This window comes from Phyllobates terribilis, unplaced genomic scaffold (assembly GCF_046119375.1).
Source record: "Phyllobates terribilis strain yellow unplaced genomic scaffold, ASM4611937v1 Scaffold_12__6_contigs__length_324123572, whole genome shotgun sequence".
In the NCBI taxonomy this organism is placed as follows: Eukaryota; Metazoa; Chordata; class Amphibia; order Anura; family Dendrobatidae; genus Phyllobates; species Phyllobates terribilis.
The window spans coordinates 159810780-159835298 of record NW_027362772.1 but is presented as its reverse complement, the minus strand read 5'-3'; the positions used below and the strand labels follow the sequence as shown (position 1 = coordinate 159835298).

General features: G+C 37.5%; 1 protein-coding gene across 1 annotated transcript in view; it reads left to right on the top strand.

Annotated features, from left to right (window-relative positions):
- The window catches only part of LOC141171740 (uncharacterized), a 199764-nt gene that overhangs the window by 142621 nt on the left and 32624 nt on the right, over window positions 1-24519 (top strand). Inside the window, exons 111-149 of the mRNA XM_073655384.1 lie at window positions 464-569; window positions 943-983; window positions 1078-1180; window positions 1576-1665; window positions 2259-2278; window positions 2702-2725; window positions 3083-3188; window positions 3713-3814; window positions 3953-3990; window positions 4270-4366; window positions 4902-4918; window positions 6177-6197; window positions 6990-7095; window positions 7480-7517; window positions 7612-7720; window positions 8802-8891; window positions 9447-9472; window positions 10892-11000; window positions 11527-11628; window positions 11787-11821; window positions 12088-12184; window positions 12614-12630; window positions 13683-13703; window positions 14058-14163; window positions 14275-14312; window positions 14407-14512; window positions 15690-15785; window positions 16070-16110; window positions 17439-17544; window positions 18071-18172; window positions 18323-18357; window positions 18637-18733; window positions 19112-19128; window positions 21756-21773; window positions 22566-22671; window positions 23311-23345; window positions 23438-23540; window positions 24120-24215; window positions 24472-24494. Coding sequence (XP_073511485.1) covers window positions 464-569; window positions 943-983; window positions 1078-1180; window positions 1576-1665; window positions 2259-2278; window positions 2702-2725; window positions 3083-3188; window positions 3713-3814; window positions 3953-3990; window positions 4270-4366; window positions 4902-4918; window positions 6177-6197; window positions 6990-7095; window positions 7480-7517; window positions 7612-7720; window positions 8802-8891; window positions 9447-9472; window positions 10892-11000; window positions 11527-11628; window positions 11787-11821; window positions 12088-12184; window positions 12614-12630; window positions 13683-13703; window positions 14058-14163; window positions 14275-14312; window positions 14407-14512; window positions 15690-15785; window positions 16070-16110; window positions 17439-17544; window positions 18071-18172; window positions 18323-18357; window positions 18637-18733; window positions 19112-19128; window positions 21756-21773; window positions 22566-22671; window positions 23311-23345; window positions 23438-23540; window positions 24120-24215; window positions 24472-24494 — 2640 coding nt within the window. The remainder of the gene's footprint in view (window positions 1-463; window positions 570-942; window positions 984-1077; window positions 1181-1575; window positions 1666-2258; window positions 2279-2701; window positions 2726-3082; window positions 3189-3712; window positions 3815-3952; window positions 3991-4269; window positions 4367-4901; window positions 4919-6176; window positions 6198-6989; window positions 7096-7479; window positions 7518-7611; window positions 7721-8801; window positions 8892-9446; window positions 9473-10891; window positions 11001-11526; window positions 11629-11786; window positions 11822-12087; window positions 12185-12613; window positions 12631-13682; window positions 13704-14057; window positions 14164-14274; window positions 14313-14406; window positions 14513-15689; window positions 15786-16069; window positions 16111-17438; window positions 17545-18070; window positions 18173-18322; window positions 18358-18636; window positions 18734-19111; window positions 19129-21755; window positions 21774-22565; window positions 22672-23310; window positions 23346-23437; window positions 23541-24119; window positions 24216-24471; window positions 24495-24519) is intronic.

Below are 24519 nucleotides of genomic sequence, written 5' to 3'. Positions count from 1 at the left end.
GCATAAGAGCGTGTGTAAGAGCATGCTTAAGAGCATGTGTAAGAGCATGAGTAAGAGCATGTGTAAGAGCGTGCATAAGAGCATGTGTAAGATCATGAGTAAGAGCATGAGTAAGAGCATGTGTAAGAGCGTGCATAAGAGCATGTGTAAGATCATGAGTAAGACAATGTATAAGAGCGTGTGTAAGAGCATGCTTAAGAGCATGTGTAAGAGCAAGTGTAAGACCGTGTGTAAGAGCATGAGTAAGAGCATGTGTAAGAGCATGTGTAAGAGCATGAGTAATAGCATGTGTAAGAGCTTGAGTAATAGCATGTGTAAGAGCATGAGTAAGAGCGTGTGTTAGCACGCGTCTCCAGTTTTTCTTATGAAAGAGGTAGCACTCCAAAAAAGAAGGCAAAAAGTGTTGACCTTTTTTATAATTAGAAAGAATTTTCTTATGAATATTTGTTTTTTCTTCACCTAGGAAATATGTGATGAGTCCTTATGTGAGCCCTCCAATTGTGATGAAGGTGATAGAGTGTTTGTGAAAGCTCACCCAGAAGGTGGCTGCTGTCCCGTCTATCAGTGCAGTAAGTATTTTCATGGGTCAATCACAATTTGAAAACTGTTTTGTTCTTTTTTCAAATATTTACAAATAGCTGAATCACTTTAATGGATGCAACTTATTCTATAACTTAATACTTTTCTATACTCTTCTGATATTTTTCTGTTGTCGCATGATATTTTGCATCACTTTTGATTGGTATAAAACTATATAATATCATTTTCAAAAAAACTTACATTTCTAACAATTCCAAGCTCTATTTCTCTCTTTGCCGATTTTCTCGATTCAATGTAGAATTTCGATGGCAGATCTTATTTTATTTTTTACTTGATCGATTTCTCTTAGATAATTCTGACATTTTTTTAACTTTTTTTTTTACAATATTTTACATTTTTCAGTCCCACCATCAACGCTACCTCCTGAAACCACCCCAACTCCTGTAAGTATAATCCATGGCTACCTTCTGATTGATTTCTAATGCATAAAAGCTTTTCCTGCTGACAATCGATGGCTATAATCATGTTATGTTACAGGACGAGTGTGAAAACGTTGTGTGTCGAGTGGAAGAGTGCACCAAGCAAGGGTCTTACGCTGTGTCTACCGGCAGGGACGAATGCTGTGAAACCTACTCATGCGGTAAGCTTTGGTATTACAAGTCATATTTAGGATATTTGACTATTTGATGGATGTTGGACCCTTGCCCAGGATGGTGTCCAATCCCCAGAATCTGATTTTGGGGTTCCTCCAGAAAAAAAGCATCTAAGTGATGTATCAGCGAACATCTACTCCACCAGTTAGGTGAGAGAGAGGCAAATTGACTGTATAAACATTACATAGCACCCGAAACTCAAGGTTGTGGGTGACTGTCCACCGACAGCTTGGAGAATCTGTTCATTTAGGCCTGTATCGGCAATAGATATCCCTGGCGTAAGCTTCCTCTTTAGCCACAAGCTTATATTTCTAATTACTGTACATTTTTGCCAATTATATGAGATAGGTTCGTAAACCATAAAATTAAAAATTGTTTACAGTGTGTCAGCCATGCAGTCCGGCTCCTATTTGCGAAAACCTATCTGTGACTGTCAACGCAGATACCCAGTGTTGCCCAATCTACGCATGCCGTAAGTACTCCAACTGCTTTTTCCGTTTCCTTAAAGGGGTTGTCCATTTTTGGGGACGATTTTTTTTTTAGATGCATTTTGCCATTGGGTTTCATTAAAAATCTTTCCTTCTATAAACTCTTTGATGCAGTGTCTATGACTGAGAATCCGTCAGTCAGCCCCCAACACCCAAATTTGTCTTTTTCTGTTCTCCTTTCAGCTGATTTATAACCACAGACCACATCAAAGTTGAATGTGTCGGGGGAAAAAAACTTGTAAGAGCCAAATGGTGCAAAATTTTTAAGGATGCCCAATCGCAAAAATTATTTTTATCCCCAAATATATACATTTAAGTAAAAAACGTCCTAAAAAGTGGACAATTCCTTTAGTTTACTGTAATGCTACATTCATAGAAGGCTGGGAAGGAGCTCTGGTAGGACATGTGAATAGATAATGGGTGCCTCAGGAAAAAGGTGTGAACAAGCTGCTATACTTTTTTCAACATTTTGGGGTTTAGAGTTTTGGCAGTGAACTGAATCTTCAAGACATTTTGTTTCTTAAAAGTGCATGAAAATTGTTAATGCTATCATTCATGATAATTTCCCTTTTTTCAGCCCCTCCTCCTCCAACACCGGTAAGTGAATCCATGATTTTCAAAAACACCATTTCCGATTTAATATAACTTTTTGAAGATATTTGTAGGATTTTTTATTTAGATTTTTTTTCATCTCTCACTTTGCAATTCTAATGCAGTATTTCCAAAAATGCTAGATCTCAGCCTCAAACCCATAAAACTTGAAAGAATCACTGGGAACATTTTTTTAACTAAACATTTTTGTAGAGAATATGCAAAATGTAGCCACGTAGATTACGACTTCATCTAACTATTACAACCATGAGTCATGTACCATGCACAGGGAAGCTTTGCGGCTCAATGTATGACAAGTGACTTGTGGGAATTTACTGAGAGGGTCCGACGCACGAAGGTGCATTAGTGAATGACTGTATTTTGCAAATACATTTATTTACCTAATAATTTTATTGCATTTTTTTACAGACTATTCCCATCACAACCCCTCCGGTAAGCTCTAGCTAGAATATAATAAATGTAATAGAATGTAAAAATCTACATAACATCAAGTAAACTTGGGTTTATACCAAGCACCACCGGGATTAGGGAGCCCATTAGACTCTAAAGACGTACTTGACAAGTATATGATGGGATAATCAGGGGTTATGCCATGACTTTCCTTGGCCGACTCTATTTAATTACATTCACAAAAAACATAATAAATATATATGTGGATCATCATGAGGTTTGGGAGTCCACACATGTCGAAGAAACGGCCAGCCTAAATTCTTACATCTGACATTTCATTGTGTATATATATTATATTTACGCATCTAACTTGAGCTCCAACCGGCTGGTGTATTACAGAACCCATGTGAGAACAGTGTTTGTGAGGCCGTGACCTGTACCAAGCAAGGCGCCACTGCCGAACGCAGAGAATGGGCAGATCCATGCTGTCAACTCTTCGTCTGCGGTAAGTATTACCTATATTATCCTTATTATAATAGCTCCAAAATGAAATTTTATTAAAACTGATGTATATACAGAGCTGGATTATAGAGAGGCTACATGAGACACATGGCCACGGTCCTCCACTGATCTTGTCTGTTTATTCACTTGGAAGTAACTCTTTCTAGTGATACCTCTTAGACCCCTCATTTTCTAAAAAAAATTGGGGTGCTTGATCTTTTCTGAAGAGGTAATATTACATGCGTGTGTCTCTCTGAAAGGCTAGACTGTTTCCACTCTCCCCATTGACTTGACTGGAGAAGACCATGCCCATGTGCTGCCCCTTTCCAAAACAGTGCGATAATAGGTCAGGTGATGTGAAGGTGACAAAGGCGAGATGCTGGTCCCTACCGACCTAAATCTTGTTCTGCATAGACTCTTCACCTTTTTTACCTTTAGCTTTTACCTTTTAGTTTGGTGGTGAGGGAAATTCACTGTCATTACTTTACAGTTTGTATAGAGAAAACTTTACATGGTCTTCCATTACAGAATGCACAGAAGAATGCAGTCCTCCTCCTGTATGTCAAGATGGCCGACCACCATTCAGAACCCAAGACCCCGAACATTATTGCTGCCCAGAATTTGCATGCCGTAAGTTAGACAACCTGTCCATAGTATTGAGTCATGCATAATTATTACCAATTACAAAAAACATCCAAGAGCTAATATAAGAACTGAGCACTCATTATGTAATAATTAGCGTAAACCTGTCTTGTGTTTTCTTGACAGTACCTCCCACAACGGAGCCTATTGTAACCCGAATAGAGGTATGACCGCCCTCCATCATCAGTAACAGGGCAATTCTCATCACAACTATTTCTTGTAATGTCACATATAGTCTCCATATATAAATGGTTCTAAGCAATAAAGTCGTTTGTGAGTTTTGTTTTTTTTTCTGTAGGGAACGCAATCCTTCTTAGCGCCACATACACGCCCATGTATAAATACAGCTCCTTATATAACAGCTTAATTGACACCTCAAGTGTTTGGACTCCGGTATAATACAGATTGGTAAGACTCATTGCTGACCTCTACGTCTATTACAGTGCGAAGGCGTTACCTGCACTATTCCACCATGTTACGGAGATTATTTCCTGAGTGAAGTCGCCTCCAATGACCCGTGCTGCAGGAGCTACGAGTGCAGTAAGTCAATGTCCAGTCTTTTTTGTTGAGCCTATTAAAGCTAAAAAAAGAAGATCCCTCCAGAATCCAATTATATTTTATAATCTCCCATGGTTTACTATCATACTATACTATGGCTGTAATAATACTTTTAAAAATGGTTGTCCCTTAAGATTCCAGAATTTACATCTCCTTGCAATGGGGGATGTTAGCACGACCCTCCCTCCGATCATATCTTATTCTTCATGCTTTGTATATAAGTCCTACACAAAATACAGAGTTATCAGCCAATGCTGATATATGCTTTATATATAGAAATATATTCTATATTATGCAAAAATAATACATTCCATAAATTGTAAAATATATATATAATAGTTTGTATAAATTAGAATTTTTCTATTGATTATTACATTTTAGCTATAACTGTCACAAGTAACCAGATATTTCGTCTACGAGCAGTTTCCGTATTATACTATATACCTTGGCTTATTCTGTTGTTATCTCATAGGTTTCTTTTTGAACTAATTTCCTTTTGCTTTGTTTTATTTCACAGACCCCCTCGCAACAACTGTAAGTTCCCAAAAGTTTGACTTTTTATTTTAATTAATTAATTTATTTATTAAACGTTTCCCTTTTTTTTAATATAATATTTTTCTATGTATTTTTTCAATTTTTTTAGGCAGTTTTATATCTTACCTTACAGTTTTCACAAATAAATAAATCCTATATTAAAAAAATAAGGGGGGTAAAGGTGGGGAATAGTGATTGCCACTGGGCTGACACTCAGAACCTCACGTTGGGCTGGTGATATCCATTATTTTACATTAGGAAAACAGTATAAATTCCTGGCTGGGTGTTCCTATTCCTTTATCGCTCCCTACACTGTTTCCTTGTATGGATACAAGTGTGAATGTGTTAATGAAATCATGTGCATGATACGGTTCTTAGACAAGGATTTTCTGTATAAATCATCCCTTGTAAATTAGAAGATGTATATACCATCGAAGTTTGTCTTGCCTACGAAAAGACCCTTTGCAGATCCAGACTATCGTTTTGTAGACAAGGAACTTTGGCTCTGATTCAAAAAAGTGAAGTTGTGCAAAAATTTGCCGACTTTTAGCATTTTCCGACAGTTTATGGAAGCTCCGACTAAATGGGACGAGGTGTGATTATCCAAGCCTATCAAATTCTTCAAAGGTGGAGTCATTTCTGACACCAGAAATCTTACTCCAGTCATTGACTGGAGTAACATTTCTGGCGAGGCTCACAAAGGCACACTCAACTGATATGGCATGCCAAGTTAATTAAGTGGCATGTACTTCTTAATGAATGCATCTTAGGCTAGGGTCACACGACCATATTTTCTCCCATCCGAGAGTATTGGACCAAATATGCTAATCCCACTCTGATCAGAGTGTAATCATAGTGTAATCCAATTATCTTGAATGAGAAGAAGGAATAAAGAATGAAAAAAAAATTCTCAATCTTCTCCATTCTGTCTGTCCATGAAAATTGGACTGCATTCAGATGTCATCCGAGTGCAGTCCAATGTTTTCTACGGACTTATTGACTTGCATGACCGAGTGCAATCCGAATATTGGATGCTGAGATTTTTTCCTAGAACAGACTTTGTCCGAATAAAAAATCGGACATGTGCATGACCCCATAGAATAATGATGTTTTGTCTGATCGCACTCGGATCGAAAATACAGTCATTTGCACGAACCCTTATCCATATGGTTTTGTCGACAAGGAACATCTAGTCTTTTATCTATTGAGTGAAATGTTATTTATTTTATCACATTTTAATATTTTTATTTTTTTACAGCCTCCACCGACACCACCAGTGGTAAGTTCCCATGACCTTAACGTGGATCTGACACCAGATTTCACAATCCGAACTGCATATGTCAATAAATAGATCTCTTAGACCTGATAAAATTGATAGACTTATTCTAAAGTTCCATGCTAGAATGTCTGAATAATCTTGATATTAGGATGACCCTGAATTTATAAAAATAATTAAAAACTATTATACTGCCATTGTGATATTTATCTTCCAAGTAAGTACATCCGGTTCATCAAGTCTAAGAGATCTATTCAATGCTGCATGCTCTTTGTATTGTGATATCTGGTGACAGATCATTTTAAAAATGATCTGTCAGTAGATATTTGCTATATAATCTGACAGCAGCATGATGTAGGGTCAGAGACCCTGATTCCAGCAATGTATCACTTACTGGGTGCAACAGTTGTGATAGAATCCCAGTTTTTTCTGCTGCAGATCTAGCAGAGCTCAGAATGCTGATCTGTGTATAACTCCACCCACATCCCTGATTGGCTGCTTTCTGTGTACACTGTATATTGAGAGAAAGCAGCCAATCAGTGCTATGGGGCGTGGTTGGACCAGGAGGCACCAGACACCTAGTTCTATAGTGACAAACTCCTGCTGATAAAACACTAATTGTATTGAAAAAGCAAAACACACCCCAGTAAGTGACACATCACTGGAATCAGTCTCAGTTTAAGTAGCAAAAACGTGTTGACAGATTCCCTTTAAACATTTTGTCAGTGACTAATTTACACCTAACACAGGTCTTCTCCAATTCCTTTCCTGACTATTTGTTTTTTTTTCACTTAGCCCCCTTGTGATGGCTCCGGATGTTCAAACATTGATTGTGAAGACGGTTATACAAAGCTGACGAAACATGACCCAGACGATGACTGCTGCCCCATCTATGAATGCAGTACGTTTACTACTCTATTATTTATAAATCAATATTTGCATTAATTTTGGTTTGAAATTTGTATTTACAATTAATGGAATTTTAATGGAACCAACTTATTATATTCTATTCCACTTTACTATGATTTACACTTTTCAATGCCCTACTCTTTTATTCCGTTTCGTGTTGTGACGTGATATTATAAGTTACATTTTATTAGTGGACTAAATTCTATGTATATCTTCTGGACTTCTGATGTTATGCTGCCATTAATGTATGCAGCAACTTAATGAAGGATTTTATCTGAAAGATCTTACCTTTTTTTACATGATCGATTTCTCTTTGATTGTTGTGAAATTTATGAAACATGCAATTTATTTACAATGTTTTTACAATATTTTACAGTTCCACCGCCAACGTTACCTCCTACACCCCCAACACCTGTAAGTATAGCCCACGATCACCTACTGAATGATTTCTCATACTTAAAAGCTTTTTCTGCTGATAGTCGATGGCTATAATCATATTTTATTACAGCACGGGTGTGAAAGAGTTGAGTGTAATAACGTGGAAGAGTGCACCAGGGAAGGAGCTGTCCCCGTACTTGTCGACTGGGAGAATGAATGCTGTCCTATCTATGAATGCGGTAAGCTGCAGTATTACAAGTCATATTTAGAATATTTTACCTAGTTTTAGTTCAGGGGTCTTCAGCTATTTGAGAGATTTTGGACCCTGACCCATTAAAAAGTTTGTATGGTACGTAAGTGTATTACTGCTGTTATGGTAAATATTTATACTTTGCTTTATTATTTAGACAATTCATATATCTTTGATAATTTTGTATTTTAATATTAACTTTATAAGTGTTATTCATAAATTAAGGGAGTTGTCTCTGATATAGAGATGTATTTAAGCCTTTAAGCCTTCCTTTGTTTCTGAAGTTATAGTAAACTAGATATAGCCAAATCCTAAGGAATGCAGCAGGATACATAATTTACGACTTTGTTTTTCCCAACTTATCTTCCTTTTTAGGTAACTTAATGTAAGCCATTCCCACTTTCCTTATCTTTGTGGTTTTAACCAGGCATCTGAGGGTGGACAAGTCTGGGACACAGGCAGAATTAGTTGTGTGTTCTCTTGTCTCCGATTGATCGACTCCCTGATTTGATCAAAACTGGCAAACGTGTTAAACCTCTTGAGTTCCTCCTAAAACTTTCCATATAGGTTTCTCCATCACTGCCCACTCCATATCCCTTATTATACGGTATGGCGGAGTCTTAATATTGGGATCTTGGTGTTTCCCCAGAATCTATTTGAGACCTACGACCTTCATTCTCAACATATTACTAAATTTAAAGTGCCATTGTTTTAATAAGGGCATTTATGGTGCTGTCCAACCCAAGAATCTGTGTTTTTTGTGGTCTTATAGGAAGAGGCATATAAGTGGTGTATAGGGAGATGAGCCTCGGTGGCAAATATCTCCCGGCTAATCAGGATTGATGAGAGAGGGGGGCAGATGGACTTTAGAGCATCACATAGTATCCGCTCACTGCAGTGTCCGTGGTAGTCCATCGATAGCTTGGAGAATTGGATTGTATCGGCATGTAATAGATGTTCTTTTCTAATGTCTCTTCTCTTGGCTTCATTTCTAACTAAAATACATATTGGCTAATAAGAAAAGATAGGTTCACAAGCAGTAAAATAAAAATTGTTTGTTGATTTTACAGAGTGTCAGCCTTGCAGTCCAGCTCCTGTTTGCGAAAACCCATTTGTAGATTTTGATTCAAACACCCAGTGTTGTCCGAGCTATGCCTGCCGTAAGTACTCCAACTACTGTCCGATAGTCAAAAAGAGGAAAAAGTCAGCTCATCTGAAAGGAAAAAGGTCCATGTTGCACGGAAACCTGGTAGCATGCCAAGTCCAATAGTGCAAAGAAAAGTGAAAACCAGCAAAATTGATCCTTAAAAAATAACTTTTATTGAAAACTCATTAAAATCCAATCCAACAGCACGTAAAACCGCAGACTAGTTTCAGACACTGGAGTCTGAAACGCGTCTGCTGTTTTACAAGGTGTTGAATTGGAATTTTATGGCTTTTCAATAAAAGTTATTTTTTAAGGATAAATTTTGCTGGATTTTACTTTTCTTTGAATTTCAACTACTGTTTTCTTAATTTTCTGCAATGTTACACTTCCAGGTGGCAAACGGCTGTGAGGGAGCATTGGTGGGAACATGTGCTGGGAGGAAAAGGGGCTTGCAAACTACTCTGTGTTGTTCAAGATATTTAGATTTAAGGCTTCAGCATTGAATTAATCTTTTCCATAAGAAAAATAATGCCAATATCACGGATGACAATTTTCCTTTTTTTTTCAGCCCCACCTACTCCTTCTCCAACACCGGTAAGTTGATAAATATCAGGAAAAAAAAACATGATGTTCTATTTAATATAAAGACTTTTTCAGAATATTTTTGAGGATATTTGTAGGAATTTTAATTTAGATTTTTTCCCCTTATCCTACAAATCAATTCAGAATTTATAAAAAGATAAATCATTATGTTAAGAACTTCAAGGGATCTTCTGGGAAGGTTTTAGGAATTGTGTATATCTGTACACAATATGATAAATTGAAGCCACAAATCCACTCTCCCCGAGATGGCTTGTAAGACTTATAGCCAAGGTACATGTGACCACCATAATGACGCCACATAGCAGTCATGACCCTTTTCTCCAGTTCTTCTAGAAGAAAGTCAGATGGCTACAACTCTCACTTATATTGACAGTGCTCTCAACATTTTCTGTTTCAATTATAAAGAATACTTGTTTCTCCTGCTGCCAATTTGAACAGCATGGCCACCGGGAAGCCCTTTATGATAACCCTATTGGTCAATTCTACATTTGTTAAAGTAAACTCATAAATTCACTGTATATAGGAATTTTAAGGTCTAGAAGTTCACACATGGAAAACAATTTGCCACCCTACATTCTTCATATGACTTATCATATTGCATATACACTCCTCAGTCTACAGTCGTGGAATTATGGAAATCAGAGGATGGATAGACATGTTAATGATATGTAGTTGATGGGAAAAATAGAAAGAAAATATTCAAAACATCTCAATTTATTCAGTCTGGAGCATGAGCGCCTCGTGCAGAAATCTCCTCACTTACAACCTCGGCTGCTATCAGTAAAGTTATTAAAGGTCATGCGAGGAAGGTTCTGTTGTGCTGAACGCACTTGAGCAAATCATGAAGATCTGCTGCTAGCAGCTGCCTTTGCAATTGTCGACCAATGACGGCCCAGATGTACTCAATAGGAGACAAGTCTGCTGATAGCACATTTTGGCCACACAAGCTGCTCACAGTAGCACAAGTAACATGTGGCTTGGACTTGTCGTGTTGAAATATGTCTCCTGGGACACTTTGGAGAAATGGCCGCACCACTGGTTCCACCACCAACTCAATATAACACTGAGCTCATTGGTCGATGATTACACAACCGCTGCCAGCAGCGGATCTTGATGATTTGCCCGAGTACATTCAGAACATTCCTCAAGCAACCATTAATAACCTCATTGATAGCCGCCAAGGCTGTAGGTGTGGGGTCTTCTGAACGTGGCGCTCGTATGTGATACTGAATAAATTGAGATGTTTTGAACGTTTTGTTTCCGCATTTTCATCATTTTCATATCATTTTCACTATCCACTATGACTTTTGCTGTCTCGATGTTGCAAATTCAATGTTGAGGAGTGTATTATGGGAATTGCAGTTATATTCAAACTTCTAACCTGGTCTCGACCCTGCTGATGTATTACAGGAAGAGCCATGTAGTAACAGGGTTTGTGAGTCTATCACCTGTACCAAGCATGGCGCCACTGCCAAACGCATAGAATGGGCAGATCCATGTTGTCCACTCTTCGTCTGCGGTAAGTATTACCACCATTATCCTTAGGTGTATGCTGAACAGGATTATAGTAAGGACACACTGGGCACCAACCCTTGGTCCTTCACTACTGTTCATTGGCTTAGATCAGCTCTTTCATTTAGCGTTTTCTAGTGACTCACTTTTCAGTCATTATTTACAAAGAATAGTATATAAACGGCTCACTTCAGGGACAATAACTTTTTTTACCTTCCTGGAAGAGGGACCAAACATGCATGTGACTGTCTGGGCGCCATGGTTCAGCGATCTGATCTGACCCCATTGACTTCACAAGAGAAGATCATGCCCCAGTGCTGCATCTTTCCTTAACAGTGCAAAAAGAGGTCAAGTGGAGTCCAGGTGCCAAAGGCGAGATGCAGGTTCCCACCAACCTTAATCTGGTCCTGATTGCATGGACTCTACATCCTGATTCCCTTTATCTTTTACATATTAGTTTGGTGGTGAGAAAAGTTCCCTCTCGTTACTTTAAAGTCTGTATAGAGAAAAGTTTACATAATGTTCCCTTACAGAATGCACAGAAGAATGCAGTCCTGTTCCTGAATGTCCAGATGGTACACCTCCACTTAGAACTCAAGACTCCGAACTCTACTGCTGCCCGGAATATGAATGCGGTAAGTGCGCCGACTAAACCTCAAGATGATTGACCGACCCTATACATAGTGTTGAATTGTATATAATTATTATCAAAACAAAACAAATCTACTAGTATAAGAACTGTGCACACAATATGTAATCATTAATGTAAAACTATCTTGTGTTTTGTTGGCAGTGCCCCCCACCCCGGTGTCTGCAACCCCTGGAAACGTATGACCGCCAATCATCATTCTCATCAGAACTACTTCTTACAATGTCACACATAGTCTCTATCTATGCATAATTTTAAGTCATAAAGTAGTTTTGTGATTTTTGTGTGGTTTTTCTGCAGAGAGCACAATCCTTCTTAGAGCCAAGTACACGCCCATGTATAAATACATCTCCTTATATAACAGCTTCTTTTACACCTCAAGAGTTTGGAATCTGGTATAATATGGATTGGTAAGACTCATTACTGACCTGTACGTCTATTACAGTGTGAAGGCGTCACCTGCACTACTCCATCATGTTTCGGAGGTTCTACCATGATTAGAGTTCCCTCCAAGGACCCATGCTGCGATGGCTACGAGTGCAGTAAGTCAATGTCCAGCTTTTTTTGGGTGAACCTTTTAGAGCTATAAAAAAGAAAATCCCCCAAAAATCCAATTATACTTTATAATCCCCCATAAACTTCTGTTGTACTATATCATGGACGTCTCCTGGCGATTTGGATGACAGCAGCAAGACCCTCCCTTCTATCGGCAACTGACAGGAAAACTCAATCATAGCTGGGGTGGACAATCTTTATGTTATACATACATATATATTTTATTTATAGTGTATATAATATAAAATATTATAGTATGTATATGATAGTATTTGCATAAATTAGCATATTGCTAGTCTTTATTACATTTGCGTTACAATTGGCACCAGTAACTAAATATATGCTCTTTGTGTGGATGTTATATCGCAAAGATTTCTTTATGAACTAATATATTTGTGTTTTGTTTTATTTCCCAGTTCCCCCTCCAGAGCCTGTAAGTTCCCAAAACTTCTACTTATTTAATTTATTTATTCATTAAAGCTGTATTCTCAAGTTGTCTCTTGAGCAACTCCTAACTCTACAGTCTCCTTACTTCCTAGTTTCCAGCAGAGTGTGCTATTCTCCTTGAGTGACAGTTCTTGTGAACAGAAGAACTGTAGAATTAGTAGAACTATAAAGCTCAGCACAAGTTCTGCTGCAACAAATTCAGCTATCAGTAGTTTGTTCTGGAGTGAACGCTGTTATCATTGTAACTACAGAGATAACAGGGCATTAGAACTAGTACACGGCTCCAGAGAGTGAGAGCAGTGATGAGGAGAACTGCTCTGGGGAAAGCAGATGCTGTGGGACTGGTGATTTTGCAAGAATAATAACAGCATCTTATTAGAAGCTGACAGGAAGGGAAAGAGAGGTCAGTAGATAACTGCTGTGTAGAAATAAATAGACAGGAGAGAGGTGGCTAGGAAGTTAGGAGTTAACCCATCTCCTGGAATGTAACAGAGTCTGGCCAGACACTAGTGGCCGAGCTTCATGGAAACCAGCTGTACACTATGAAAGATAAAAGCTCTTGTTTAAGGAGAATGACAGCAGGTAGAAAAAGCAAGTCAATTACTAACTTGTTTATTTTCATGGTGTCTAATTAACTGAAACAAATTAATAGCCTGAGAATACCCCTTTAAGATTTTCCTTCTTGCTATATAATATTTCCTAGCTATTATCTTTACTTTTTGGGCACTTTAATACTTTTTATTTACCCTTAGTGTTTTTAGGATTAAATATATTATAAATGAAAAAAGATAAAAAGTAAAGGTGCCTATTGGTGACTGCCACTGGGGAAACTCTCAGAACCCATAATACCAATGGTGTAAATATTTAAAATGATGCATAGCTTATACTATCTGGGTTTGACTTGTATATAAGAAGACCCCTAACAGGCCCAGACTATGGTTTTATAGATAAGGAACATGTAGTCTTTTATCTATTGAGTGACATGTTACTTATTTTCTTTATCAAATTTTTATATATTTCTTCTTCTTTTTTTTACAGCCTACACCGACACCACCAGTGGTAAGTTCCCATCATCGCAACATTAACTAATATGGATCTGTCACCAGATTTCACAATCCAAACTGCATGTAACTAAATAGCTTTTAGACCAGGTGAGATTGGTGTACTTATTTTAAAATTCCGTGTTAGAATGGCTTTACAATCTTGACATCAGGATGAGTCAGGAAAAAAAAAACAAGATTTTACAGACATTGTGACATGGATCTTCAAAGTAAGTACATCAGGCTCATCAGCTCTAAGAGATCAATTCAATAATGTATACACTCTGTATTGTGAAATCTGGTGACAGATCCTCCGAAACATTTCTCAGTGACTAATTTATACCTAATTGGCCATAACTATTTTTTTTCTTAGCCCCCTTGTGATGGCTCCGGATGTTCAAACATTGATTGTGAAGACGGCTATACAAAGCTGACGAAACGTGACCCAGACGATGACTGCTGCCCCATCTATGAATGCAGTACGTTTACTACTCTATTATTTATATAAATCAATATTTGCATTATATTTGTGACATTTATGAAGCAAGCAATTTTTTAAAAATTTTTTTACAATAATTTACATTTTACAGTTCCACCGCCAACGTCACCTCCTACACCCCCAACACCTGTAAGTATAGGCCATGGCCACCTACTGAATAATTTCTTATACCTAAAAGCTTTTTCTGCTGATAGTCGATGGCTATAATCATATTTTATTACAGCACGGGTGTGAAGGAATTATCTGTAACAGAGAAGAGTGCCCCAGGGAAGGGGCTGTCTCCGTGGCTGTCGACTGGGAGGACAAATGCTGTCCTATCTATGAATGCCGTAAGCTGCAATATTACAAGTCATGTTTAGAATATTTTACCTAGTTTTAGTTCAGGGGTCCTCAGCTATTTGAGAGATTTTTGACCCTTACCAATTAAAAAATTGTTGGGGTGCAAAACTGTATTACTGCCCACTTCATATCCCTTAACATGGGGTATGGCGGTTGCTCAATGTCGGGATCTTGGTGTTTCCTCAAGACCAGTTTGAGACCTACGACCTTCAATTCTCAATATATTACTAAATTTAAAGTGCCTGGATACCAATTCTGTTTTAACCCCTTCACTACCTGGCAATTTTTCATTTTTCTTTTTTTTTTCTCTTTCCTCCTATTCTTCCAGGCGCCATAACTTTTTTTAATATTCTGGTCATATAGGGCTTGTTTTTTGCTAAATAAGTTGTACTTTTTAATCACTTCATTTTACCATATAGTGTACTGGAAAAGGGGAAGAAAATTCCAAGTGTGTTGAAATTGCTAAAAAAAAAAAAGTGCAATCCTACAATTGTTTTTTGGGTATTTTATTTATCATGATCACTATATGGTAAAAGTGACCTGGCGATATGATTCTCCAGGTCTGTACGAGTACGTCGATATCAAGTATGTATAGTTTTTTTTTTTATTTAGGTGGTGAAAAAAAATTGGGAAATTTGTAAAAAAAATAATTTTGCTTATATCGTCATTTTCTGAGACCTGTAACTTTTTCATTTTTCGGGATCTGGAGCCCGGTGAGGCTTTATTTTTTGAGCCCCGAGATGATCTTTTTAATGATACCCCCTATGCTAGCATAACATATTTGCCCTTTGCAGCCAAGAGCTCATCATCATAATTCACACTTCCATCTGCTTTCGAGGTAGAAATGGCCCCCTTACCTCTTGGGCCCCTGTGCTTCTGCACAGGTTGCACCAATAATATTTCCGCCCCTGCTTCTGTGTAATAAGGGTTGATGAGAGAGAAGCAAATGGACCGTAGAGCATCATATCAACCGCTAACTCCAGTGTGTGCGTTGCGGTCCACCGATAGCTCGGAGAATTGGATATAATTAAACCCTATATCGGCATGTAATAGATGTCCCCCGCTAAAGTTTTGAATTTTTGCACATGGCTACAGTTCACTTTGGCTGAGAAGGGGAGGATTCTCAAGCAATAAAATTAAAAATTGTTTGATCTGTCGATTTTACAGAGTGTCAGCTATGCATTCCACCTCTTTCTTGTAACGATGAAAACCTTGTTGTACATTTTGATCCAAACATCCAATGTTGTCCGGTCTACGAATGCGGTAAGTACTGCAACCACTGTTTCCGTAATTCCCTGAAATGTTGCATTTTCCAGTGGCAAACGACTGTAAGGGAGCGCCTGGTGGGAATATGAGCCTTGGGTGCTGGGCTTTTGAGTGTACAAGCTACTCTTCGTTGGTCAAGCTATTTGGGCAGCAAAACAAATCTTTACAGCAAGTAAAGTGAAGTGGCTGATCGCTTGATTTCCTAATTGTTTATGAAACAATAAGAAATAATGATGATATATCTTGTTCACTGATGACAATTTTCTTTTCTTTTTTTTCAGCCCCCCCTACTCCATCTCCTCCTTCTCCTACTCCAAAACCAGTAAGTGAATCAACACAATAAAAAAACATTAGTATTAGATTTAATTAATATAAAGACTTTTTTTTTGGAATATTTTTTAATGATATTTGTAAGGATTTGCATTTCAATTTTTGCATTTTCAATATCAATTTTTTTCCTATTACTCATTATGTAATTTAAATCAGAAGTTATAGATTAAGATAGATCACTAGTATTCATTGGTTACTTCAGCAGCCAATGAAAAATAACTTTTCATATTTAAGTTCCCAGGGAGCATTGCATGGCCTATAATTCTCTCTACGCTGACTTTTTAGACAAGGAGAAGGTTTCTTTTACTCCCCCTGACCCACTGTCAGAAGCATCCCAAATCAGTACTCCTGTTTTGCACTGATGAAGGGCAAACATGCTGAAATACGCGTCTGAAAATGGAGTGTCTGCTTTTTTTCCTAAGTTATACTCCAAGTCCTTTGAAGAATCAATCTTGACTTTTTGGATTGCTACATTCAATAGATGTCAATAGATTTTTTGTCCTCTTTCTTTTTTAAATGGCTATTTGCATATTTAAATTTCTAGGGGAGCATTACATGGCCTATCATTCTTTCCCTATGCTGACTTTTTCGCTCTCCACGAGGAGAAACTTTGCCTCTTAGTCTGCGTGGTCATGTGTTCTACTGAGGTTCCTATCTACTGTAGATGTGACAAAGATGACTACAGTATGTAATGACTGACATTCCAGCTATATTATAAGAAATCTAATAAAATGTAAGGTTCTCACTTATATAGACAGTGCTTCAAACATTTTCCTATTAATTTCTGAAGAACACTTGTTTCTCCTTCTGCCATATGTATGGCCAAAGTGGAAGCCCATCCCAATAACTCCAATGGCTGACTCTGCACTTATTTAATACTGTATAGATCAGTGTTCCCCAACTCCATTCCTCAAGAGCCACCAACAGGTCATGTTTTCAGGATTTCCTTAGTATTCCCCAGGTGATATCTGCTCACCTGGACAGGCAATAATTCCATCTCCTGGGCCATACTAAGGAAATCCTGAAAACATGATCTATTGGTGTCTCTTGAGGACTAAAGTTGGGGAACATTGAGCTAGATGAACCTTTATGAGGTCTAGAAGTCTGCAGATGTAGAACAATTGGCCAGCCTTCATTCTAACATATGACATTTGGTAGTATATTGTAGGAATTGCAGCTCTATTTGTACTTTTAACCTGGTCTTGACTCTGCTGATCTATTATAGGAAGATCCATGTAGGAATAGGGTTCTGACATTTATAGTGTACATATAATATATTCACACTTCTAACCTGATTTCCACTTGGCTGGTTTATTACAGAACCCATGTGAGAATAGGGTTTGTGAGCCTTTGACCTGTACCAAGCAAGGCGCTAGTCTTGAAATGAAAGAATGGGCAGATCCATGTTGTCCACTCTTTGTCTGTGGTAAGTATGACCCATATGCTCCTTAATATTATAGCTCCAAAATAAAGTTTATTAATACCTATCTGAATGCAGAAATGGATTATAGAGAGGCCACATGGGGCACTCACGTGGCAGCCATTATTTCCAAAGAATAGTATATCAGCTGCTCATATCACGGACTATTACTTATACTTCCTTCGGGGTGGGTGTTTAGTCCTATCTGGAAGAGATGGAGTGGCGAACAAACATGTATAGGGCTGTCTTAGTCTCCATAGCACAGATATCTGCACTGTCTCCATAAACCTCACTAGAGAAGATCATGCCCATGTGCTGCTTCTTTCCTAAACAGTGCGATAAGATGTCAGGTAGTGTCCAAGTCCCAAAGGCAAGATGCTGGTCTTCACCAACTGTAATCTGGCCCTGACTGCATAGACTCTTCAATCTTTATTTCATTTGTCTTTTACCTCTTAGTTTGGTGGTGAGAGAAGTTCCCTTTCGTGACTTTACAGTCGGTATAGAGAAAAGTTTACATGCTCTTCTATTACAGAATGCACAGAAGAATGCAGTCCTGTTCCTGAATGTTCAGATGGCACACCACCACTCAGAACTCAAGATCCCGAAAGCTACTGCTGCCCAGAATATGAATGCGGTAAGTGCGCCGCCTAAACCTCGCTCCAGTACATGGTGTTGAGTGGTGTATAATTACTACAAAGCTCAAAAATAGTCAAGAACTAATACAAGAACTGAGCGTAATATTCTGTAATAATAAACGTAAAACTATCTTATGTTTTGTTGGCAGTTCCTCCCACACCGGTACCTGTAACACCCGGACAGGTATGACCCCCCTCCTTCATCAGTAACAGGGAAATTCTCATCACAACTATTTCTCGTAATGTTACATATTGTCTGCATATATAACTAATTCTAAGCGATAAAGTCGTTTTGTGAATATTGTGTTTTTTCTGTAGGGAGCGCAATCCTTCTTAGCGCCACATACACACCCATGTATAAATACAGCTCCTTATATAACAGCTTCTTTTACACCTCAAGGGTTTGGACTTTGGTGTAATATGGATTGGTAAGACTCATTACTGACCTGTACGTCTATTACAGTGCGACGGCGTTACCTGCACTACTCCATCATGTTTCGGAGGTTATACACTGATTAGAGTACCCCCCAAGGACCCATGCTGCGAAGGCTATGAGTGCAGTAAGTCAATGTCCAGTCTTTTTTGGGGGAACCTATTAGAGCAAAAAAATAGAAGATCCCTAAAAAATCCAATTATACTTTTTAATTGAACCTCCCTACAATCAGGAGAACTCAATCATAGCTGGGATGACAATTTTTGTGTTGTATATGTATTTATTTATTTATAGTCTATGCAATATAAAATATTATAATATATACTATTATTTCCATAAATTAGCATATTGCTATTGCTTATTAAATCTCCACTATATATATCTGGCACTCGTAACTATTAGAGATATTGTCTACGTTCAGACCTTGTATTATCCTATTTGCTTTGGTTTATTTTGCTAGATTTCTTTATGAACTAATTTCCTTTTGCTTTGTTTTATATTACAGTCCCCCCTACAACATCTGTAAGTTCCCAAAATTTTTTACCTAAATTTGAATTTTCTTAATTAAGGTTCACCCTCTTTTATGTTAATATTTCTCTAGATATACTTTCCATTTTTAGGCTATTTTTATTGTTACTTTTTGTTATGGTGTTTTTAAGGATTAATATATTATCAATTCTATAACATATGGGGTTAAAGCTGGGTATTGGTGCCTGCCACTGAGCCGATTCTTAGAACCCTTGGTGACCAACTGATGCTGGTAGTAGAAGCTCAGTACCTACAGCTGTAGGAATAGAGTAGAAGTAGAGTAGAGTAGAAGTAGAGTAGAATAGGAATATGTGCTCAGTAGCTACAGCTGTAGGAATAGAGTGGTAGAGTAGAAGTAGAGTAGACGTAGAGTAGAATAGGAGTAGAAGCTCAGAACGTACAGTTGTAAGGCTAGAGCAAAAGTAAAGTAAACATAGAGTAGAAGTAGAGTAGAATATGAGTAGATACTCAGTAACTACAGTTGTAGGAATAGAGTAGAAGTAGAGTAGAGGTAGAGTAGACGTAGAGTAGAATAGGAGTAAAAACTCAGAACCTACAGTTGTAGGAATAGAGTAGAAGTAGAGTAAAATAGGAGTAGAAGCTCAGAACCTACAATTGTAGGAATAGAGTAGAAGTATAGTAGAGGTATAGTATGAGTAGAGTAGAATAGGAGTAGATGCCCGGTAACTACAGCTGTAGGAATAAAGTATATGTAGAGTAGAAGTAGAGTAGATGTAGAGTAGAATAGGAGTAGAAGCTCAGAACCTACAGTTGTAGGAATAGAGTAGAAGTAGAGTAGAAGCAGTGTAAAATCGGAGTAGATGCTCAGAACTTACAGTTGTAGGAACAGAGTAGAAGTAGAGTAGACATAGAGTAGAATAGGAGTAGATACTTAGTAACTACATCTGTAGAAATAGAGTAGAAGTAGAGTAGAAGTAGGGCAGAAGTAGAGTAGAATAGGAGTAGATGCCCAGTAACTACAGCTGTAGGAATAAAGTATAAGTAGAGTAGACGTACAGTAGAATAGGAGTAGAAGCTCAGAACCTACAGTTGTAGGAACAGAGTAGAAGTATAGTATAAGTAGAGTACAATATGAGTAGATGCCAGTATCTACAGCTGTAGGAATAGAGTAGAAGTAGAGTAGAAGCAGAGTAGAATAGGAGTAGAAGCTCAGAACCTACAGTTGTAAGAATAGAGTAGAAGTATAGTATAAGTAGAGTACAATATGAGTAGATGCCCAGTATCTACAGCTGTAGGAATAGAGTAGAAGTAGAGTAGAAGTAGATTAGATGCAGAGTAGAATAGGAGTAGAAGCTCAGAACCTACAGTTGTAGAAGTAGAGTAGAAGTAGAGTAGAATAGGAGTAGATACTCAGTAACTACAGCTGTAGGAATAGAGTAGAAGTAGAGTAGAAGTAGAGTAGAAGTAGAGTAGAAGTAGTGTAGAAGTATAGTAGAATAAGAGTAGAAGCTCAGAACCTACAGTTGTAGGAACAGAGTAGAAGTAGAGTAGAAGTAGAGCAGAATAGGAGTAGAAGCTCCAATCCTACAACTGTAGGAATATAGTATAAAATACCAGGCTGGGTTTTTCCAGTTACCTAATCATTCCCTGCTCTGGTTCCTTGAGGGACCTTTTTTATGAAAGTCATGATACATATTTTGGACAGGGACTGTCTGTGCAAGTCAAACCTTGTAAATTAGTAAGAGGATGTGTATACAATCGGAGTTTAACTTGTCTACTGGAAGATCTCGATCAGGCCCAGACTATGGTTTTGTAGACAAAGTATGTTGTGCCCATTTGTGGAGGGTTTTTTTTAAGTTGTTTTTCTTTTTATTTCTTGTGATATTTATTGACTTTTTTCATTGAGTTCTTCAAAATGGTAAATGTGATTCATGCATTTCATGCAAAATAAAAAAAATACTCTTTGTTTTTGTCTTTCACCTGTTTTGCAAGTTCCTAGTACAAAAGTTTAATGGAACAATGCAGATGGCACTAGAGTTCTAGTCCTCTTCCTCTCTGAAGAGGCAATTTGCATATTGAACAATGAAAAAATGTATGCAAAAAAGATTAGAGTACATAAAATCACTCCAGAGGGGGACTAGAGTAAAAAAAATTGTGACTTTTTAAAACGTTGCAATTGATGAATCAGCCAAAAACTCCTGGAAAGAAACATTTCAACCCCCACCCCTCATTAACAATGGCAAACATAAAAAAAAGAAAAACAGGCGAACACATACAAAATAGGTTTTAAAAAAGTCACAAATTAACGGAAGAAAAAATTGCGTGAAAAGAACAAAAAAAATCACAAATACAATCATGAATTTTGCTCATAGTCTTTTATCTAGTGACTTAGTGAGTAAGGCCACGGCCCCACTATCAGTATTTGGTCAGTATTTTTTCTCAGGAGTGGGAGCCAAAACCAGGAGTGGGTGATAAATGCAGAATTGGTGACTTATTTCTACTGTATTATACCTTTTCTCTGATTGTTCCTCACGTGGTTTTGGCTCCCACTCCTGAGAAAAAATACTGACCGAATACTGACCAAATACTGATAGTGGGGCCATGGCCTAACATGTTATATATTTGCTTTATCAAATTTTAATATTTTTCCTTTATTACAGGTTCCACCAACTCCAAAGGTAATTTAGTTTAAATTAACTAACTTAAAGGATCTCAATAGGATTTTGAACCCTCCTTTGTATCAATAAATAATTTATTTGTATTGTATACACTAAAATACTTACTCATTGCTGTCTTCTGCCGTTTCCAGCGTAGCTCCAGTCCTCTCCTGCATCATGTGAGAGTCTTCTGTGTGGTCTGTTTCTCAATGTAATTCTAGCAGACTCAGAATTAGGCTGTCATAGACTTACATTAAGAAGGGAATTAATGGTCGGCAGCATCAACCTGGAAGAAAAAGCTGCAGTTACATGATGCAGCAGAGGACTGGAGCAGCGCTGGAAACGGAAAACAACCGCAGTAGGTTAGTTCTTCAATGCACACTGTGTACATGCATTACTGATTGCTAACAATAGGGACAATTAAAAAAACACTAGATTTCCCCAGATTTCATAATTCAGACTGCAGATATTATTAAATAAATATTTTAGACTTGATGAGACTGATGTATGTATTTTAAATTTCTGTATTAGAAAAGCTGTATAATCTTGATTTTAAGATCAATCTCATAAAATGCTCATTTTATTATCACCCAGAAAATAAAAATAAAAAGGGATTATACATTCATTCTGACATGGATTTTCAAAGTATGTACACCAGGCTCATCAGATCCAATAGAATTTTTCAATAATGAATGTACTTTGTATTGTGAAATCTGGTGACAGAGCTCTTGAAACATTTTGTAGATGATTCGTTTACGCTTAATAAGTCTGCTCCCAATACTTTACCCTGACTATTTGGTGTTCTTCACTTAGCCCCCATGTGATGCCTCCGGATGTGAAGACATTGATTGTGGTCCTGGTTATACAAAGCTGACGAAACATGACCCAGACGATGACTGCTGCCCCATCTATGAATGCAGTAAGTCAATATTTGCATCATGTTTTGGTCCAATATTTGTATTTACAATGAATAGAGTTTTAATGGAAGCAACTTCTTATATTATATATTCTATGTGTTATACTTTCTATATCCAACTATTTTGTGTTTTGTTACTTTATGTCATACATCACTATTGATATCGACATATTAATAGATGAATATGATTTTGAAAACAAGAATTTCCTTTTTTTACTGCTGATTTTGTTTATGCAACAATTCAATATAGCATTTTATCTTCTAGATCTTATCTCTGTTATGTGATCAATTTTATCTGCTGGATCTTATTTCTTTTATGTGATTCATTTTATCTGCTGGATCTTATCTGCTAGATCTTATCTCTCTTTTTTTATTTTTAATTGATTTTTATCTCCTAGATCTTAGTCCTTTTATGTGATTTATTTTATCTACTAGATTTTATCTTTTTTATGTGATTGATTTTATCTCCTAGGTTTTAGCTCTTTTTATGATTGATTTTATCTGCTAGATTTTATCTCTATTTATGATTGATTTCATCTGCTAAATCTTCTCTCTTTTATACATGATTCATTTTGCCTAGAAGTTTGTGACTTTTATGAAACAAACTATTTTTTTTTGTTTACAATATTTTACATTTTGCAGTCCCACCACCAACAAGTCCACCGGAGCCCACCCCTGTAAGTATTACCCCCAGCCACCTAGTGAATGATGTCACACATAAAAGATTTCTCTGCTGATAGTCAGTGGCTATAATTATGTTATATTACAGGACGAGTGTAGAGGCGTTGTGTGTAACGTCAAAGAGTGCACCAAGGACGGAGCTAAAGCCGTGGTTGTTGACCGGGACAATTGCTGTGATGTCTATGAATGCGGTAAGTTATTGTATTACAAGTCATATTTAGGATATTTGACCTAGCTTTAGCTCAGGGGTCCTCGGTTAGATCATGTCAGAGGTTTAGGAACTTTGGTCATGACAAGTTGGTAAGGTACCTCACTCCATGACTATGGTTGAGACTCGATGATGGGACCCTGGTCTTTCCTTCAAATCTCAACACATTACTAGAGTTAAAGTGCAACTCTCTGGATAGTAATATCTATAAGGCTGCCCAAGCTCCAAAATTAGAGTTTTGGGGTTCGGTGAGACCCTTCCATGAAAGGCCTATAAGTGGTGTATCGGGGGTAAATATCTCCTGTCCAGTCAGGGTTTATGAGAACGCAGCAGAAGAACTGTAGAAGCATTATATAGCACCCGTTAATTCCCATAACTGTGTGGTGGCTGTCCATCATCAACTTGGCAAATTTGCCGATTTGACCCCTCATGGGTGTGTAATAGATGTCACTAGATAAGGTTTCCTCTTTCTTTTCTATTTATACATATAGTACATTTTGGTTAATCAAAAAAGGTAGGGTTCTGCAAATGTTAAAATGAAAAATTGCGTTGATTTTTCTAGAGTGCCAGCCATGCAACGCTGTTCCATATTGTGATGGACAAATCCCATATGCGGCTATGAATCCAGACACAGAGTGTTGTCCAACCTACGAATGTCGTAAGTGGTCCAACTGAGGTTTACTGTTTCCTTAGTTCTCTGCAATGTTGGGTGGTGAAAGGCTAGAAGGAAGCTCTGGTGGGACATGTGATGGTGGGCAAAGGTGTCAACAAGATACTCTTCGATGGTCAAGATATTTTGATTTAGGTTTTGGGCAGTGAATTGAATATTTATTGCAAGTGAAGTGAAGTCATTACTTTATTACTTGACAAATATTAATGCTGTTATTGATAACATTTTTCCTCTTTTTTTTCAGCTCCTCCTCTTCCTCCAACTCCGGTAGGTGATCCATAACATAAAGAAA